Source organism: Anopheles merus, chromosome 2L (genome assembly GCF_017562075.2).
Source record: "Anopheles merus strain MAF chromosome 2L, AmerM5.1, whole genome shotgun sequence".
NCBI lineage: Eukaryota > Metazoa > Arthropoda > Insecta > Diptera > Culicidae > Anopheles > Anopheles merus.
The window spans coordinates 50,916,272-50,937,116 of record NC_054083.1 but is presented as its reverse complement, the minus strand read 5'-3'; the positions used below and the strand labels follow the sequence as shown (position 1 = coordinate 50,937,116).

General features: G+C 49.9%; 2 protein-coding genes across 2 annotated transcripts; one reads left to right on the top strand and one right to left on the bottom strand.

Moving 5' to 3' along the window:
• Positions 1-356: 356 nt before the first annotated feature.
• LOC121592691 (sodium-dependent dopamine transporter) lies at positions 357-20,654 on the bottom strand. The gene is made up of 8 exons (XM_041914383.1): positions 19,984-20,654; positions 12,862-13,164; positions 4,323-4,740; positions 3,872-4,249; positions 3,568-3,805; positions 3,274-3,502; positions 2,935-3,203; positions 357-2,874 (listed from the first exon to the last, which is right to left on the bottom strand). The coding sequence occupies exons 1-8, from the start codon at positions 20,066-20,068 to the stop codon at positions 2,761-2,763; spliced, it is 2,034 nt and encodes a 677-aa protein (XP_041770317.1). The 5' UTR covers positions 20,069-20,654; the 3' UTR covers positions 357-2,760.
• On the top strand, positions 6,152-10,292 carry LOC121592683. The gene is made up of 2 exons (XM_041914347.1): positions 6,152-6,262; positions 6,327-10,292. The coding sequence occupies exons 1-2, from the start codon at positions 6,250-6,252 to the stop codon at positions 10,190-10,192; spliced, it is 3,879 nt and encodes a 1,292-aa protein (XP_041770281.1). The 5' UTR covers positions 6,152-6,249; the 3' UTR covers positions 10,193-10,292.
• Positions 20,655-20,845: the final 191 nt, after the last annotated feature.

The window sequence follows — 20,845 nt, the reverse complement described above, 5'->3', positions numbered from 1 at the left end:
CACGCTTGGCGCAGGAAAGGGCGAAGGGTACTGGAGGAAGGAATTCCCTGAAAGAGGAACCCCTGTTAATGACGGTTTGATAGAAAAAAAATGCAAAAAAAGAAAGAGACACACAGAGTTGGAGAGAATTCAATGTCTTTGACGTATTTTGAACCTGCGTACGATGCGTATACTTTTATGCTGAAATATACAATAAAAGAAAAACAATAACATATATGAAAATACAAAACACACTTCTCGTAATTACTCCCTTCACCTGACCCCTGAGGGGGGAGGGGGGGGGGTTGAAACTCATCCGAAACATAATGGTGTCCTACCTGCAATTTTTAATTAATTTATCGCAACAACCCATCCCATCAAGTTACTGTCAAATAAAAGTTTATTGATTGAACTCAAACGATTCTGATTAACCAATTGGCCGCAGTGGCAGGAAGTCGTATGAGGGATGGAAAAGGGTAGTTTGTAATAAAATAAAAAAACACACACACCTCCGCTACAGAGCAGAGCGCGGAATGTCGGAATACGAAGAAATTAACTAATTTACAGATTAAATTTATAGGCTCCACTGTGCCCCGGCAGCACAATGAGCCCGTAACATGCAAGCAGAATATAACGAGAAAACGATGTCGCATTTGTTCCTTTTCACCCCCTTTTTTGTTTGCTGATCTCACTCAAGCTTTTGCTTTTTCGTTTTAATCCACCGCTCCACTATCCCTTAAACTATTTCACTCATGTACAGTTGGATTCCTGTTTGCTTGGCTTTGTTTGTTAAAGCTTATCAAATAAAAAACCATTTGCCCAGCTAAAGGGCCCAGGCGAACGGGGTGCTAGCGGAGAGATGGTAATACTAAATTCGATTCGTTCTGTCATCCTGTCCAACGACGTCCTACAATTACGTTTTGTTTTTTCACTCTCTTCTCTTTTCCTATGCGACTGTTCGTTGTGACTGTTTTGCTTGTTTAAAATTTCATTTTTAAGCTCAAGCGCTCACAAAAAATGGGGAACACATTTCGTACCTCGTGCCCTGGTTCTATTTCCCAGTCCGCGGAAGATTGGAGCCCGAACACAGCTGGCCACGCTGCAGGCACGCTTCCCCAATGGCTGTGTGGGGAAGCGTGCGCCAACCTACCCACGGCCCGGGAACTAGCGAGGACAGCACGAATAAGTCGTTGGTGTTTTTTTGTGGTATGTTTTTTGTTTTTTTTTCTTCGCTAACACATGGCTATACCGCTTCGTAGGGGTCGTAGGAATGTTAAAAGCTATCCAGCAAAAAGCAGTTTTATTGTGCGATGTCTTTTACCTTTTGTTTGTTTGTTTGTTTGAATATCTGAACAATTCTATTTGCTTACACTTCTTATACCAAGCTTTTTGGAAAGCTTGCGCGTTACTCTTGCCCCGTGTTCACCTACTTCCAACTAAGCTCTTTCTTTAAGTGACAGTTACTGTCGTCTGGTCACCCTGGTAACCACATCCAACGGTCAATTTAAAATTGCAACCCCTAGCGACGCGTAGCAACCCCGTCCGACAAGGACAAAAGCTTAACCACCTGCATGCAAGATGAGCTTTATGGCTGTGTGAAAGCTCATCTCGCAAGTTCGAAGCTTCCCCTTTTAGATTGGAGGGCGGGCACCTCGAAGATGGCAGCTACAGTTGCCCGTTTTTCGGAGGTTTGCTACCCGTGCCGCGAGTGCGTGCTTTTTTTTATCTAGTTTTGAATCTTATCGCTAACGACAGGCGTTTACAAGTAATGGTTGGCAAGAAAGTGTATGCTGCGGGGTCGCTTCAATGGCCTCCGAGCTGGTACTGTCGAGGACCGGACTGTCCTTTTCGATAGTTTCGGTATATAAATGTTCTATCATTCATGTAACTTGATATAAAGATGATTATACATGTTTGGCATTTAATCTATCAACAATGATGCTTTGTGGCTGCAACAAACTTTAAGCAATTGTAGTTAAAACTGTTATTAAATAAGAGAACAACGAACAAATCACTGGTGTAAAATGGCATTTTTTACAACGAAAAAATCTACATAATAAAAAGAAAGATAGTTTTTTCGAGCGTAGTGATGCAAATTGATGCACAGAAGCCGATTTACATACGATTGCTCAAAGCTAAGTGTAGCAGAAGCGTCAACCAACTGTGAGAAGGGTGTCCGGCGTTCCCGTTTGGAAGGTACAAACCGTCCCCCCACAGTGACGACCTTCCCGATCGTTGCCGTCTTTGCAAATTGTCCCGCATTTCAACGTGTGTGTATGTGCTTTAGAGTTGCTGCTTATGTACAGGAGGTGCAGCAATCTAGGTGCGGATGTAAGCCGTCTTACTACCCCGTATCATATTATCCTATACAGCATTATGTAGTAGTTTTCACTCGATGTGCGAGCGAAAGAGAGCAAGTAATTAAGAGAGGGAGAAAGAGAGAGCGATGAGATGTTGTTTGGGGGTGATTATGCTTGGTGTTTCTCTATAGTTTGGTGGAAACTACAAAAAAGCATCTTGCACAAGAGTACGTTTTGCTTAATCCTAGCGCGTTATCTTTCTACCTTACGCAGCAGATAACACTTATTAATCTATAGCTGGGGAAGGTTGGAAGGGCTGCTGCTGGATTCAACGTCAAAACAGAAAACTATAGCCCACGCACACACTTCGTAACGGAAAGGATATACAAACACACAGGGAATGGGAGCGCAATGGGAATGATGAACGTCGCTTTCACACGAAGTAAATGTTGAACCGTGGTGCATAGAAACGGGTGCGCACTCAAACCTCCTCTCCTTCGTCGGAGTGCGTTAGGCGCACTTGGGCCGGCTCGATCGATACCCCATTGACGGCCATTTGCTGATCGCGCCAGGGCGTGGTCAGGATCTTGAAGCGCTGCAAACAAGAGTGGAGTCATGAGGGTGTGGCTTTTGGGATGTTGCACGCGTCTCTTACCTGTCGCAAGCTTCCCGGCGTCACGATCAGCTTGTAGCTTGCCATCAGCGGTATCATGATCATGGACGATCCGGCTATGCACCAGCCAAGCACGTTGGCCCAGGACGGATACACGTAGTCCTCGTAGCTGAGCGGCTCGTGCCCGATCAGCCCGTAGATGATGATGAACAGCAGAAACAGTGGTGCGACAAACTTCCAGCAAACGCGCCAGTAGATGCCGGGTGCAAAGCCAATCATGTCCTTGATGTCATTGCAGAACCGCTCCGTGCCTAGGAAAGGGTTTGGAAAGGCGTGTAAATATTACCCATTTTCAGATAAATAGAGCAATAGGAAGTTTACCATAAATCCAGGACACAGCGATCGCTTCAAAAAATACAGCTATAAGGATGGAGTACCCAGCCGCATAACGATCCAGCAGCTGGAAGAAGTAGAATCCACCCTGCGTACAGCTAGCCAAACCGACGACAAAGTACAGCGAGAACAGGACCGCCACAAAGATCTCACGATTGCGGCCGATCTTGGGAAATTCGTCACTCAACGCTGTGATGATCGCTTCTGATCCGCCAAACTAAAAGATCGTACAGAAAACGTGATATTGTGCAGCTCTCTGTGAAGCTCCTCTACAACACTTACCGAGCTATCCAGTCCAAGCGTTAGCAGCATCATGAAGAATATCAACGCCCAAAAGATGCTTCCCGGCATGGTGGCGATCGCTGCCGGGTACACAACAAACACAAGCCCCGGCCCTTCGGTTGCCACATCCTGGATGCTTTGGCCGCTCGCGTGTGCCATGTAGCCAAGCACGGAGAAGATTACAAACCCAGCAATGAAGCTGGTGGCCGAATTGATCAAACTAGTCAGCAGAGCGTCTCTGGAAGATGGAATAAGAGCTTAAGTGACATCACCCAACTCACACGTGCCTTGGTCAAAGACTCACTTGTACACATTGTTGTGATACTTGTTGTACGAAGCGTACGCTAGCAACACTCCAAAGCCAGGACCGAGCGAGAAGAACACCTGCGTCGCCGCGTCGACCCACACTTCCGCATTGTAGATGACGTCAAAGTTGGGCCGCAGGTAGTACAGTATGCCCTCGGCCGAGCCGGGCAGTGTGATGCCGCGGACGAGCAGAATCAGCAGCACGGCGTACGGGAACAGGGCCGTAAACCAGACCACCTTCCCCGATGTGCTGATGCCCTTCCAGAGCGAGAAGTAGCAGATGAGATACACGGCCAGCAGACAGAGCGCCATGTCCCACTTGATCGCGCCGAGATCGTGAATGCCTTCGCTCTTGTCCAGCTCGAGAATGTAGCGGCTGTTGGGGAGGTAGCAACAGTATTAGAACTCTCCCCTCTGTTTTGTGATTCACTTTTCATCAGCCCACTTACTTGAAGTACTCGGAGGCGGCCGATGCAAACTTGGTATCGTTGATGGTGCTAACCGTGCCGGTAACGTTAGCCGCCAGCACACCGGTCCGATTCACCACCGTCGCCGCCGTGCTGTTGATGTACCCGAACGGCTTACACTCGACCGTGTTCCAGGCGTTGGAGCAGTGCGTCCACGGCAAGCTGTCCGTGAAGGAGGCGAAGAAGAAGCGCAACGACCAAGCGATGATCACGTTGTAATAGAAATCGACGTAGAACGCAATCAGCACGACCGCGTACCCGATGCCCTTGAACAGTGGCACCAGCCGGCCCCAGCAGGTGATGGCACCCTTCCGGTTGAACTGGCCGAGCGCCAGCTCCATGTAGAACAGGGGGATACCACCCACCACCAGCATTATGCCGTACGGTATGAGGAAGGCACCTGCCGAAGAGCCGAACAAGGAAACGCAGCAATAAAATGAAGATGCTTGAACAATAAATTCCCAGTGGAGGTGGAGTGCCGTTCTGCCGTGGGAACTCCGATCCAAAACCCACCCACCCATCCACCCACCCACTCCCATCCATTTCACAGGACGCGGATTTCACAAGAAAAGTGGTGCTATGACGATGGCCATAATAGCATTATTATTTCCTTTCTCCCATTTTATTGACTTAATCCGGGCGAAGGATTCATACGACCGGCGGGCACTCGCTCGGGAACAATATTGTACCACACCCTTACATCGCCTGCCATGCCATGCCATGAACCCGGGGAGCGAAAGTGCGAGAAGAAAGGTGGAGAGTTAATAACGGGGACTTAATGTCATCTTCCGACTTTCAGCATCGTTTCGCCCTTTACGCCGGCTTTCCTCAGCCAGAGCCGCAGCGAGAAATGGGGACAATTTATAAAGGGATTGGTCCAGGCAGGCTCGGCCCGTCCCGGCCCGAGGAAATGCCGTAACCTAGGCTAACCTTCTGCCAACTGGCCCCCGCTGTCGCTGGAGATTATCGTCCAGCCTCGTCTTGGGAGGAGAGGCTCGTATAAACAGACTTAGGCGCGTACGCGCGTTGTCTTGGCAACCGGAACAGTAGCAAGCGATGTAATATCTGACACTATTTCCCGGAATAGTGTAGGATTATAAACAAACTGCCACGGAAGTGGTGAAAGTGGTCAAGTAAAGTGTCCAGCCAATCGAATTCTTAGTGGGACAAGAAAAAAGACAAGAATCCCGCTCCAGGCTGTGTGTGTGTGTGTGTGTGTGTGCAACGTGACGTAGTTTAAATCGGGCCCCAAAGGTAGACACTCCCGCTTATCGATGACTTCACAGGCTATTCTAGCGGTCCAGCGCTTGTCTATTGGGTTGTGCCATAAAGATAATCCTAACCGCAAATCGATAGCATCTTTAAAGCAGTTCCGCGCCGCACAAAGAGTGAAGAGTGGTCATATAAATCCATCTTTACCGAATCCCGATAGCCACCCTCCCGATGCAGGGCCCATCCATTCCGGTATCTTTATGACCACCCGTTTTGTGTGGCCAAAACGGTTTGTGCTTCGGGTGTCTTCTTCTTGCTGCTTGACCAATTTGCCAATTACATCAAACGATGTGCAAAACCGACGGACAGGCCTTATGTAATGGCGGGAGATAACTGATACCAGTTGCCAACTTCTTCCCAGATACTGGTGCATTTTGGTGCGTCTGCAGGTGGAACTGCACCCCAACGTTCCTGGTACCGTTCAAGGTCGCACGCGTACGGAAGACCCTCCCATCATCATATCCTATCGGTATCTACAGTCCCGGTCAAATTGCGTCCGGCAGAAAAAAAGGGGTTCCATGATAACTCCAAGTTATCTGGTCAGTATTTAAGCGGGCCCAGTGCAGGATGACACTCCAGTAATCGCTAGTGCACGGAAGGCTAGCGATATTCGGAAGAAACTCATCCTGAAGACAGAATGGGTGCTAAAGGTAAGACTTACTTGACTCGTGTCACACTATTGGTGCAACTGAACTCACTGACTTGTCATTCCAGTTCTGTGGAGTATTGCCGTACTCCTGTTGGCCACCGTATCGGTCGCCAGCGGGCAACAGGGTCGCTGTGAGGGCGTAGACAACTTCGGGCTGGTGCGTGATCGGTTCTTCTGCTACCGCTTCTACCAGTGCATCGATGGCAATCCCTACCCGCTGCGCTGTCCCGACGACCAATGGTTCGACGAGGAGCGTCAGGTGTGTGATAATCCGGCCAACGTGACGTGTGAGCTGGAGGATCGCCCTCCGACCGTCACGCCAACGCCCGGCATTTGCAATGGCGCCCCGGACAACCAGTTCGTGCTGCATCCGCTGTTCTGTAACGAGTACTACCTGTGCGTCGGTGAGATTGGATTCCCGATCATGTGCCCGCCGGGGCTGTGGTTCGATCAGACGCGTCAGATTTGTGGTGATCCGGCTGACATTAGCTGCCCGCATGGACGCCCAGGAGCGGCCCGCTGTCGTGACGAGCCGGACTTTGGGCTGGTAAGGAGCGAGTATGCCTGCTACCGGTACTACCAGTGTGTGAATGGGTTCCCTTACCCGATGACCTGTCCCGAGGGGCTGTGGTTCGATGCCGAGCGAGATATCTGTGACGAGCCAGAAAATGTGGAGTGTGAGCTGAGACCAGGGCTGCCGACGCCTCCAACGCCCGGCATCTGTAACGATGCGCCCAACAATGTGCTGCGCTCGAATCCGACCGCCTGTAACAAGTACTACGTGTGCGTGGATCAGATCGGTTGGTCCAAGTACTGTCCACTGAACATGTGGTTCGATGAGGAAAGGCAGACGTGCACCCAGCCTGGGCTTACGAACTGTACGCTGGGGCCGGATATTCCACCACCGCGACCGGACAACCCGTGCAATAATGTGGACAACCTGTCGTTCGTCAAGGATGACTTCTTCTGCTACCAGTACTACCAGTGCCGCAATGGCTATCCGTTCCCGCTCATCTGCCCCGCCGATCAGTGGTTCGATGAGAATCTGCAGCGCTGTGCCGACTACCAAACGGTTGAGTGTGAGGTTGATGGACCTCCGCCCACCATCAAGCCTACGCCCGGTATCTGTAATGATGTGATCGGGGAGCGATTGGTGTTGCATCCTCGTTTCTGCAACCAGTACTACATCTGCTCGGAACAGGTCGGCATCCCGGTGATCTGTCCCACGGGACTTTGGTTCGATGAGGATACACAATCCTGTCGCTCGCCACTTCAAGTTGACTGTCCGCATGGAGCGACTCCTCCGCCCGAAGACCCGTACATGATGTGCAACGGTGTCGAAGGATTTGGGCTGGTGCGTCATCCTAACTTCTGCTATCGCTACTACCAGTGCATCGACGGTGTCCCGTATCCGATGATCTGCGAAGGTGATCTCTGGTTCGATCGCGAGCGTCAGGTGTGTGATATGCCGCAGTATGTCGAATGCGACGTAACGCCACCGCCCGTAGTGAGACCACCACCGACCGCTGGCATCTGTAATGGAGCTCCAAATGGTCGACTGGAAGGTAACCCACAGTACTGCAACCAGTACTACATCTGCGTGAACGAGATCGGCTGGCGTTTGGTGTGCCCCGCTGGTTATTGGTTCGATGTGGAGGGACAGACCTGCTCGGAGGCGGGCACGGTTGAGTGTGGCCTTGCTCCGGAACGTCCTCCAACTACCCCGAACCCGTACGCACCCTGCATCGGCATCCCGAACAATGCGTACGTGCGTGATGAAGCCTTCTGCTACCGCTACTACAAATGCGTCAACGGATCACCCTTCCCAATGATCTGCCCAGGCGAGCAGTGGTTCGACGATCGTCGCCAGCAGTGTCGTCCACAGGAGGAGGTTGAGTGTATCATTACGGAGCCGCCACCACGTCCACCGCCAACGGCCGGCATCTGTAACGGTGTGTCCAACTCGATCCAGGTGCCGAATCCGTTCAGCTGCAATCAGTTCTACATCTGCGTGGACCAGATCGGGTTCCCGCAGGTTTGCCCTCCGGGCATGTGGTTCGACGAGGATCGGCAGACGTGTCTACCGGTGGCGGAAACTTCCTGTGATCTTGGACCCCCGACGACGACCACGATTGCGCCTCACCCGTGGGGACAGTGTGATGTTGTGCCTAACTTTAGCTTCGTGCGCAACGAGTACTACTGCTACCGGTACTTCCAGTGCATTGATGGACGGCCCTATCCGCTCATCTGCCCCGGCGAGCAGTGGTTCAACGAGGAAGAACAGCGCTGCGATGATCAGGAGAATGTGCGGTGCATTGTGAACCCGGCTCCACCATCAGTTCCGGCCACTCCGGGCATCTGCAATGATGCGGCGAATGGGGAGATGGTGCTGAACCCGCGGGCCTGCAACCAGTACTACGTCTGTGTGGACGAGATCGGCTACTTGTTGATGTGCCCGGACGGGCTTTGGTTCGATGCACAGGCTCAGCGATGTGGCCCACCGGCTCAAGTGTACTGTCCGCTGGTGCCGCCCGTTACGACGCCCGATCCGTTCGAGCTGTGCGACGACGTGCCGGAGGGTGGACTGCTGCGCAACGAGTTCTACTGCTATCGGTACTTTGAGTGCAAGAACTCGGTTCCGTACCCGATGATTTGTCGCGCCGGGCTGTGGTTCGACCAGGAGCGTCAGATGTGCGATATACCGAGCCGCGTGCCGTGCTTCCTGCGTCCGGGTGTCCCTGGACCGCCGGTGGCCACACCCGACATCTGCAAGGATGTGCCGAATGGGCGTTTTGCGCGCAACTGGAACTTCTGCAACCAGTACTACCTGTGCGTGAATGAGATCGGCTACTCGCAGATCTGTCCCGATGGGCTGTGGTACGATGATAATCGACAGATCTGCGACATTCCCGAGAATGTGGAGTGTCCGCTGTCGCCCACCACGATCGCGCCCTCGCCGTGGGATCGCTGTGCGGGCGTGGAGGACCTTTCCTTCATACCGGACGATGACTTCTGCTACCGCTACTACCAGTGTGTGAACGGCATCCCTTACCCGATGATCTGCCCGAACGATCAGTGGTTCGACTACCGCCGACAGCTGTGCGACTTTACGCAGAACGTGCAGTGTGAGGTGCATGACGTGCTGCCGCCTCCACTGCCCACCGATGGCATCTGTACTGGGCAGTCCAACTCGATCCAGGTGCTGCATCCGGTGTTCTGCAATCGGTTCTACATCTGCGTCGATCAGGTCGGTTTCCCGCAGATCTGTCCCGCTGGACTGTGGTTCGACGAGACCCGCCAAACCTGTGCCAGCCCGACGGAGGTTGACTGTCCCAATGGGCTCACGACGACGCCCTCGCCGATCGAAGGTATCTGTAACGATGTGCCGCAGGGTACGTACGTCCCGAACCCGCTCGACTGCAGCCGTTACTACGTGTGCGTGAACAACTACCCGTACTCGGTGCAATGCCCGGGTGGCAACTGGTTCGACAGCAATCTGCTGCGCTGCGTCCCAATCGGTGAGGCGGAATGTGCCGACACGGTCACGACCGTACCGACGCCGGGCGTATGCGCCGGTCGGGAGGATGGTGTGCGTGTGCCAAGCCCGGATAGCTGTTCGCTGTTCTACACCTGTCTGAACGAGATCGGAGAACCGTCGTTCTGTCCACCGGGACTGTGGTTCAGCGAGGAGCTGCAGGACTGTGACGAGGCGGACAATGTCGAGTGTACGGTGGAACCGTCCACACCACCAACCGGCGGCATCTGCACGGGCCAGCCGGACGGAGCGTACGTGGCGAGCCCCTACTCCTGCCGCCAGTTCTACGTGTGCGTCAACGAAGCGGGCTATCCAACGTTCTGCTTCGGCGATCTGTTTTTCAGTGAGGCGGCGCAGGAATGTGTCGATCCCTCCGAGTCCGAGTGTGTCGAGTAATGATGTTTGGCCTTTTTCGATTAAATGCTTATTGAATACGGTAAATAAAGTTAACCCATTTGCTACAAGGGCGCTAAAGTGCCTTAGCAACGAAATGTAATCTTCACGTGTAGTGCGTATTGCATAACGTGCGGGCGTATAGCGCGAATCAAACTGACCGTTACGGGAGAAGCATTATTTTTCGCCGCACAAAAGGCGCATTTACAGTCGCAACTCAATGTAATTGTGACACAAATACACTCTCCACCAAGCCCACCACTCGCTCCTCTCGGAACGAAAGTCGCACGACAATAACCTTCCATTTTAATGCTAATACTATCGATGAAACACTTTCCACTCCATTAGCTAACGGTGCGGACAGACGTCCTAATGCACTGTGTTCCTACTCTACTGTACAAAGCAACTGTGTTCTACTAAACAACGGGTGGATGAAGAAGAAGCAGTTAAAAGAATGTTTTGTAAGCTCTTTCAGGTCCATTTCCCATGAGTCACACGGCGTCAAACAGGGTGTGAAAAACACGGAACCATAATTCCAACAAGGCAAAAAAGGCATATTCACACACACACACACGCACGCTCACACTTTTAAATTCTTTGTAAGTCAGCATCCTTTTTAAGCTACAGTTCTCCGCTCAAAAGTTCAAGAAGTCAACCTGTTGGATGGCAATCGCTGCAAAATGGAACTCAATAAGGGAATGAGGCAAAGAAAGCGCCGGTTGAGCGGGTAAATGGGGCGTCCTTTTCTTTGTCCATCCCCTTCAAACACACAGCACACTCAGGAATCACGCACACTCAACGTCAATGTGTCGATGTTGTCACACGAACCGGATGAAAAGGCAGAGGCGTAAGATAAGAAAGCATAGTGACACATTTTACTCGCCCAGAAATCGTCGCCGGCATCGGAATCGAGAATCGCAAAGCGCATGCAACAAGTGGCCGTTTTGAAAAGTGTTCCCAGCGCAGCTAAGAAGTGGCCGGGAAGTCAACCACAAAAGGATACGGGCTTGGGTTGAAAGCTGTAATAATTCATCACCGCTCCGTAGTGCCCCAGCGTCCCGGTAGTGGCAGTCGCATCCAAATGGTGAGGATGGCTTCCTCTTCTATCGCTCATCACCATCATCATCATCATCGTGAACAATTGGAGGCCATTCCGTAATCCCTGCTCTTGTGGAAGCTGGTACGCACTACTACGGATGCACGCTTGAGTGAGTACGGTTGAATAAAGACATCAACGCCATTAGCGTGAAACTTTGCCCCCGTTTCCTCTCTCTCTCCCCACCCGGCCAACCCGGTTAGAAAAGGCGGAAAAGTGGAAATTTCCGTTCCATGTCTTTGGCAGAAAGAATGAAAGAGCGCAACAGCATGAACCGAGTAAAGAGGCTCGCCCGGAACTCGGGACCAAAGCGTGAGCAACGATTCTTGGGAGAATCGTGCCCGTCTTCATGAACGCCAAGCCTCCGGAAAGGCAAAGAAAACGAACCAACCGACCGCCGACCAACAAGGTCCAGAGGGGCACGGTTCCTCAGCTGTCATCAGTGGCAGACTTCCGGCTTGGCAGTAGAAGCAGGAGAAGCTGGAGCACAGCTGGACGATTAGACCTTTTGGGGTGGCGTAAATCTGTGCTGTCACATCCATTTTACCACCTTCCTTTCTAACTTCAGCGCGCCGCTCTCTGTGTACTACATCCAAGGGTTTAAACATCCTAGAATGCAAGCAGGCATCTACAGCCCACTACGATTGCACATGACTTACTAACCGATTGGGATTGGATGGGATGGCATTTGTCACGGTTCAGTTCAGCGCTTGAACTGGTTCGTCGTACCGTCTTCTCGCCTGGCCGCAAGAACCGCCAGAAACGGAACGCTACCACGGAAAGTGCGTTCGCTTGTTTCGCTTGTTGATACGGTCGCGGATGCCAATCCCTTTTTTTTTTTTGGCGATGATTTATGCTTTCCCCCCCCCCCCCCTTCACGAGCAATGGGTACCTTTTCGTGCTGTACGCCCTTCGCTTATGATTCGCCTTTAATCTGTTCCTTTCGTGGGGTCCACCAACATCTTGGACTTTTGATTCGGTGGACGGCGTGTTTCAGCAGCACATATTATTGGTTAGTTTATTCGTTCGCATGAGCAGCTGGGACTGGGCTCGGACAGGTTTGGCTGTAGCTGCGCTTGAAACAGGTTTTTCGTGCACACGGAATTGGAATTTATTCTATTGGTAGGAACGAGCGAAGAGATCATGAAACTCGAAACTCGTTAGAAGGTGAGGTGAAGCTTATGCGTTCAAACTTACATCGATGGAATGCAATAGAAACGGTCTGTGAAGCTTCTTTCTACCTCAAAGCACTTTAATGCAGCAATTTAACATAACTATGCATTTTTATACTTCACAAAACCTATACAGCGTCACTCGACAGACGCGAGTTCCTTCTTTTGTTCTCATCTTATACGCCATATACACCCGGTAAAAGGAGGGCTGCGTTCGGTTTTTCAATATCAATTTTCCCGCCCGTCACCGTAACCAAATTAGATTTCACCGTCCGTAATTAGCTATTAAACGACGGCGACGATGCTATCCTTCCATCCTTCGAACGACGGAAGCTGGCGTACAGAATACCGTACAACACAGGGACCACCCTCTACCCACCGACCCACCCACCCACATTACTTACCACCACCGTTCTTGTAGCAGAGGTACGGGAAGCGCCACACGTTGGCCAGATCGACGGCGAACCCGATGACGGACAGCAGAAAGTCCACCTTCCCGCTCCAGGTTTCGCGCTCCTCGCCATCGTCCAGCTCACCACCGCCACCACCACCGCCGCCGGCCCCATTCCGTGGCAGCAGACCCGGCCGGCCCTTCGCCTTGATCTGGCCGATGGTGGTCATCGCCAGGGCGGTTCCCTCACTATCACCGCCGACGCCGTTTTCCGCTCCACCGTTCAGCTCCTTCAGTGCGTCCCCTTCGATGGAATCTGTTGGGGAGATGGAGTGCAGAGAAAAGGTTTAAGATATTATTACCAAAAAGTAAAACTGTGCTTCTAACTTAATTACACCATCGAAAAGGTATCGATTTTCATCACCCCAGCGACCAGCGTTCACTTGCAAAGGGGAGGTGTGTGAATGCAGTACACGCCAACTTTGACCTACTCACTGTCGGCCGGTCGGACTGGACACAGAGAGAGCGTTGCGATGACATGTCGGAAGAGGCACTTGAGCGACTCATCATCATCGTCATCATCATCATGGACGTAAATATCTCAAATACGTTCGACATTTCGACATCACATCGAGGGTATGTCCTAGGTCCATCCCAACCAAAGACCGCTCCCCCGCGAAGGAGAGGGAGTGAGGGAGCGAGAGTATTCAAATTTTGAAGTAGCTACTAATAATAGACCGACCTGCCTCACAACGAACGGACGACGACGACGACGCTGAGGACGAGGACGCACTCCAGCAATCGCAGCAGTCCGAGACCGGGCCCGAGAGCCAAACACGGCTCCAAAGTCCTCCAAAATTGACAAAGTGTTTGTTAATGTTTTTGATGTTTTATCCTACTCTTTGTCGACACTGGGTCCAGATCCCTCCGTTCCGCATCTTTCCGACACTTCATTTCGCTCCATTAAAGAACCATTTGCCAGCGCCTAGCCGAGCTTACGATGTTGTGAGAGAAATTGATTTTTCCGGCCCTTCCACGGGGAAAATTTGATTTGTTATGACGTGTATCGTGCATAATACGCCTATCTCGCCATATCGACATATCGATATGCCGCCGCCGCTTGGTCTCCCAGGACGTCACCCAGCGGGAAGGTGAATTCGCCCCTTCCCTGGTAAATGTAAATGTCACTTTGAAACCTGCCCAACCCTCATTTTTGCCCACCAACAACAAAGTCCCTAAAATAAAAGTCAACCACATCATACTTGTTGTTGGGGAGAAGATGGAAATCTTCACCATTGATGTGTCCCGATGCCAACCCAACCCAATACCCACCTCCCTCGTCGAGGTCGGGGAGGTTGTGTGAAGTGGAAAATATTAAGTACTCCTAATTCGATTTTAGACTCTCTCTCTCTTTCTCTCTCTCTTTGCCCGCTTGAATCGTTCGGGGTTGCCTTCTTTGTACGGTCTTGCAAATCTATTTACCAATCAGCTTTGGGTTGGGCGAAATTGTGCGCCAGAAAAGGACACCGCGCGTATCATTTCGGTATCGTTGCCACACTGTCACTGTTTACCGTTTTCCAAGAATCCTACAAAGACTGTATCCCCCCCCTTCTATCTCTGGGAGGTTTCGTCTTCTTCTGCTTCATTTCTTGCGATGGAGAAGATACGCCGGGGTCGCCTTATTCAGTTTCCGGCTTTCCACTTTCTCTACTACACCCACGGTGAGCAACGAAGATGTTGCGGGGGGAGACACTGCAAGATGAAAGAATTCGGTCGAGCTGGAAGCGACAAACCGCGATTGAGATAATCGTCTAGGGAAATTGACGATTCTTCTGACCAATAGCGCGCCCGTTGCCGGAGAAGTCATCCTGCTAAGCCGTTGGTTGCTATGGAGCTCTCGCTTCGCAGTGACGGCATGCTTAGAAACTGGCTTTGCTTGACTTTCTGATTTGAGATGATAAATAGGTTGGGTTTTTCACAAAGTATACTCAGCACGATAGATGCAGCCGTTTTTATCTCCTCCTAAAGTAACGGACAGCTCTGAATCATTTCATTCCAAACAGTTCAATCGTTCTTTCTGTGCTGCTGCTGCTGGTGCTGCCGGCGGTGTTAAACACGTTTGACTGACAGGGTTCTCGTGATTCTAACCGTTACTAAGGGCAACCGAAATCGTACGCCATCTAGAGCGTTCGCCGTTGCGTACGGTTGCACAAGAGAGCTGTATGTAATCGTGTGGTTAAAATGTGGCGTGACTGCTTCATAATCCAACACCCCTTGAACCAAACCGCAATGTACTTTTCGAGAGGTTTCGCCTACGGCTTAATAGAACTATGGAAACGCCATGTACCCTGCACCGAGTCATCGTGGTCACAACTTATTTTCTAAGTTTTTCACGCAAAAAAAATACCTTTCTTTTCCTTTTTAATGCCCATCTTGCAGCGTTGTGATGTAGCGTTTTATCGATCGTTTGTGTCACACAGCCTAACCAAATCCAAATTCACTTACACTCACTTATTCATCACTGTTATTTCTTCCTTTCTGATTTTTTTTCACACTTGTCACACTGTTTCACAGCATAAATATTAAAAATAATTACACAACACAAAACTAAAAAAACAAAACGTTCGAAACAGCCATTAGTGGTTCCCCTTTTTCTAACCGTCGATGACAGAACAAGCTCCTCTTGACACCTCTTGAAGCTCGCTCGCTCTCTTTCTCTCTCGTTAAGCCGGTCTAGTAGCCGTTGACCAGTGCCAACGGAAATTCAATTAAAATCACAAGAATAACAACAACAAAAAAGGGACACGCTCAAACCATCTCGAGGCCCGCGAGTGGTAGCACTTAATCGACACACTTGATTTGCGATGGTTTATTTAACGATAGTGTGCAAGACGGTTGGCGTATGACACATACGGCCAGACGCCGAAGTCGTCTACCTATGCCAGGCAAACGGTAATAGTAGAGGGGAAGACCACTACCAATGGACACGCTTGACCGGTGGGGGATGTAATTAGAGTTGATCATTTCGGTAGCGTTGTGTGTGTGTGTGTTTTTGCTTTTTCTTCTGCTTGTGCTTATCCTAACCAATGGGGGGGGGGAGGATTTGGTCATTTAGAAGTTCTGTCCCAGATTTGGCCTACTGCGATCTATGCAAACGACCGAAGCGGGGATTTATACAAACACAGACACGTTGCATGTTGCAACGCGCTCTGGTCAATTAATGCTAAAGTTGCTGATTGAAACTGACACTTTAATTACATTTGCACAGTCGCCGGAGTTGGACACATTGTATGTGTGTGACCAGTTTGTGAGGTGGTGGAATAAATTATTCAAAAAAATATCTTCACTTTAAAGTTCAATGACAGGGAAAGTGATTATTAAATCCATCTTTTAAATGGAATAAAATGCACACATACGTCCAATTCGCCTCCAATTAATGTACACTCCGCAGCACCGAACCTTGAACTGTCCATCTAGCATGACCCTTTCCCTTTCGTTTTACCACCACAAATTGCAATTATTACACCTGTGGCCGTTCCATCTCATGCGCAAGGTTTCCGGCGGGCTGTACCTGTACCAATCTTGTGCCGGTGTTCGTTCCATTACCATTCAGCTTAAATGCAATCCAATGATCTAGCCAAGCCACCCCACACCCCCTCTAACACCCATTGAAGCTCTCTGCAGTCTAGACGCCAAAGCGAATCAAACTCTGATCCTCCCCCCACCACTCGCTTAGCCTTGTGAGCATGTGCAGCGAAGTAGAACACATCAATTTTACGCACGCTTTTGCGCGGCTGGTCAAGCCGAGCCCAAGTTCCGACGGGGTGGCCATTTCATTGCTCACCCCCCCCCTCCCCCTTCCCCATCCCCTTCCGGTTGGCCTTGGATGGTGCACATTTTTGCGAATCGGAAACAAATCTCTCCTCGTGTGCGATTTGATCTGTCCGCTTCGAAATTGATTAACGATTGGCTTTTAATCCGGCCCGGTTAACCACGGTTGGCGCCTTTCTAAACAACTCCCTCGCGCGCTTTAATGGTTTAATGGATGACGCCAGCTTCCTCTCCACTCCACACGAAACAAATCCCTGCTCAGAAGAATGATGATCCTCGGTATGATTACAATATTAACCTTCACCTTGCGGATTGGGAGGATGAAGCTCAACATGCAAATCGGGGCCTCAACAGTGTGCTGTCGGCGGTTGGGAAGCAGGAATTGAGAAAAAAAACCAAACCTGTTTGTTTGTTTGTGGACAACAACTAGCAGAACAGCATCATGCTGTCAGCGTAGGAGGGTATGCTATCCAATTCGGTCCAAAAGCCTGTTTTCGCTTTCTGTTTAAGGTTAGCCCAATAACATTCCTTCAACGGACAAACCGTACGCAAAGAAGACAGGAAAGAGAAGCTACGAATCAATCCGGTTCTTTAGCTGTCTTTACTGGTCCATACAGCTGATCTGCGATGTCGCTCCAAACACACACACACACACACAAACAGGATAAAAATGTTAAATAATTGAAGAGTGTGCGAGCAGCGCAAACAAACCAACCGTTGAAAGCTGTCCTTCAAATGTTCTTACCCAAAATGAGGGGAATGGGTTATTTGTGTTCTAAAAAAAACATTGAATTATTTGCACAAATGATGGCGCACAAACAAGCTTTTTTAAAAATAGCGCCATGCACATGAACCGTGTGAAATTCGACAAGTATTTACGGGTATCACTGCAAACCCTTATCCCCAGCCCCTCATCAATGAGCTCATTAGATATTCGTTGATGCTTCTTTTAGCTGTAATCACTTTGCCACTTCGATTTGCCTTTTACGCTGATATTGCGCGCACACGCGTTTAACGCGCACATCACGCACGTGTAACACACGTTGGTTTAAATTTAAATCATTGCGCCCTGATTTATTGTCTTTTCGCGCGTCAACTCGCGCCTCAGCCATCCGATGGGAAAGCAACTAGCTTTGCTTTAAATGGATCCAGCCTGCTTTGATGCCACGCCGTTCGAACCGTTTTTGGGGCTCGTTTATGGCCGTTAGAAAACTAGTGTGTCGATCACACGTGTTCACGCATTCAAATCACACGCCGCTGTGTGAAGAGTTTGGATCTGTTTTCAAAAGCTAAACTTAAGCAGCGTATATTATGTCACTACTGTTTCTATTCACTCTTACACAGTAAATAATAACAGCCTAAAAAATCAAACCAAAACGCCTCCAAACACACTGTACGCCTGTTCAGTCCCGTTCGGTTCGCAGCACCGTTTCTGCGTCTACCGGCTTGGACGAACGGTTGCGCGAGACTGCGGCAAGCAGAACGACTCCGAACGCACCGACTGCTTGCTGGCAATGGTCGGTGGTCGGTCGGTCGGACCGTTTCTCTAACCCCCTTCCCTTCTACTACTACTAACACCACCACTACTACTGCGGCTGTGGGCAAGCTCGTGAATGGGCGATTACGTTGAAGATGAAAAGGAATCGTGGTTAGATGTGATTTCGAGTCGGGGTTTTTTCTTCTTCTGAATGCCGGTCGGTTATATAGATGTGTGGTTGTGTGTGCTGCAGCGCTGGTAGGGCTTAGAAGAGGCTTTTAAGAAGGCCTTAGTAAGGTACAGCGCAAATCTTATAATAAATTATAGCTTCATAAATGAAATAATTTGCACAAGCACTTTTATATAAAATGTTTTAAATAATATATATCTTTTATTATCACCCAAACGTTTGATTGGTACGTGAATAGTTGTTTCTCCCAATCAAACATCATTAGCAAGGAAGCGTGACGGAGTTTCGGGCCTATTAAGGACACCATCTTGCCGTGACAGCTTTGGAGGGAGCTTTCTTGTTACAAAAACCTTGTTTCTTTATTGTGTTTTATATACATCGTAGGAGAAGAATACTGTAAGAATTATACTAATAAGGAGACTGGTGAACTTGAAGAAATCCTAGTCTAATCAGATAAGTCCGACCGTCAGTAAAGAAGTTAAGAAGGGGCCACACTGGCAACATTCATCCTCCTTTTTTTAAGATTGAAGGATTTTTGCAGCTCACAACATCATAAGAACGAAAAGCCACAGAAACCCTTAACCGCAGAATAGTTCCCCTCTTTGTCTTGAGCTTTTTTTAAGTATCTTGTGAATTTTTCCTGCAAAAAAAAAAGCCGACGCATTTAATTTAAATGCTACCAGTGCAAAAAAAAACTGCTCCTTAAATCCCCATCACAGCAATAAACCCAATCCAATAAAGAGAAATCAAATAGCTCCGCCAACCACAAAGCTTATTGAATTTTACAAATTTCCTTCACCACCAGTAAAGGGGAAGGGGTTGGGTGTACCAATTTGAGCAACCTACCCTTCCCCATTCATCTCACTAGTTTACTTCCGTAACACTAAACTACTAACGTTCCCTTTCGCTCCCCACTCCGAACGAATCCATTCCATCAAATCACTTACAAACAGCAAATTCGCTCCCGACCCGCTAGATTAGCAAGGAAAACAATCATAACCACAGATTTATAGCTCATTTCCTTCGGTGCCAGGCCCAGGACTCGGGCTTGCCCCGTTTTTCCGGGACGTTGGTTGCATTCCGCACGCTCACAATATTGCACAAAGGCCACTCCACCACACCCAGGGTACATTTACCCAGGGAAAATCCTGCACAGTGGCAGAAATCATCCAAAAACCGCATCCGTTATGTTGGTTGCTCAACCAAACTGCTGGATGGCCTGCTGCGATATTCGATCCTTGCGTCCTGACTGACCATTTTCGATACTCGCTGCACCGTTGCGGTAAGCGAAGCCCGTTCGACCAATACGCAACAGGTAAGCGCAAGCAAGTGCGCGAGTGAACAGCGTGCGGGAGGAAATTAGTTCAAGTGTTTTTTGGGACTCCCCACCGGAATGGGAGTTGAAACGGTAATTGAAATATTTCCCGGCTATTAGTCGACTTATTAGTTCCGGGAACAACCACAGCGCCGGGGAGGAGGACCAACAGAACTCGAAACGGAACGGGGTTTAACGAGGCGTGGTGAAGAACCACTTAGAGCCAGAGCTCATGCAAAGCTCGTAAGGAGTAGTGGTGTATTGGAAAGGGGAGCGATGTTTTACTTAATACGCTTAATTTACTTAGGTGTACACTACTCACCTGATCCGGACTTGCTGCTGTCCGTGCACTTCACTGGCGTTTCCAGCAGTCTCAGCTTCTCCCGTGGATCATCTAGCTCGAACATCCAGCTTGCTTACCGCAATGGGTGCACCGTCTCACTCACTCTCTGTCTACTAACAGTTGGGTACAGCTATCGGCTTCTTTTGAAACTCCACTGCAACAATTTGGCCGTCCTGTTGTCTGTTGATCGTTCTACCAAACGCTTCCTGAAATCGTAGCTTTACACCTCAAATGTGATCATGTTCTAATTTGCTACACTTTTTGCCCCCAAACCATTCAACTCATCTACTGCTGCAAGCGTATCGTTCAGCAGTTATTTTGCACCGCTACATACTGATTTATGTACAACAATACAACAAAAAAAACTCTATACCGTCCACGTGTCCGGAGGTAATTTTGAACGACCAAACCCCAAACCCAACTTGGCCTTAGTGCTTTTGTTTTATTTTCACAACCACACCACCGCGTACTTTGCACGTAAGCAGGGGGCACGGAACACACTTGTAACCGTCAGTTGCATTCACTGCCACTGGGCCCACCCTTCCCCGCGGCTGCCTCCTTCCAACCAGCACCAACTTCCGGCTCCCTGGCAGCTGCCTGTTTGCTTGCACACCGAGCTCGCTTCGCTTTGCTTGCACCGAAACGGGATGCACAAGGACGACTAGCGACTGGCTGGCTGGCTGGCACGGTGGCCCTTTTATAGTGGCGTTCCTGCGCCCTGCCGAAACCGATCCTGCGCCGGAGAATCGCCGGAAAAGCATTGGTTCGGTTCGGCCCGGCCGACTTGTGAAGCCTGTGCAAGTGTGAGGGGTTTGTAGGTGTTTGAATTACATGTGTTACA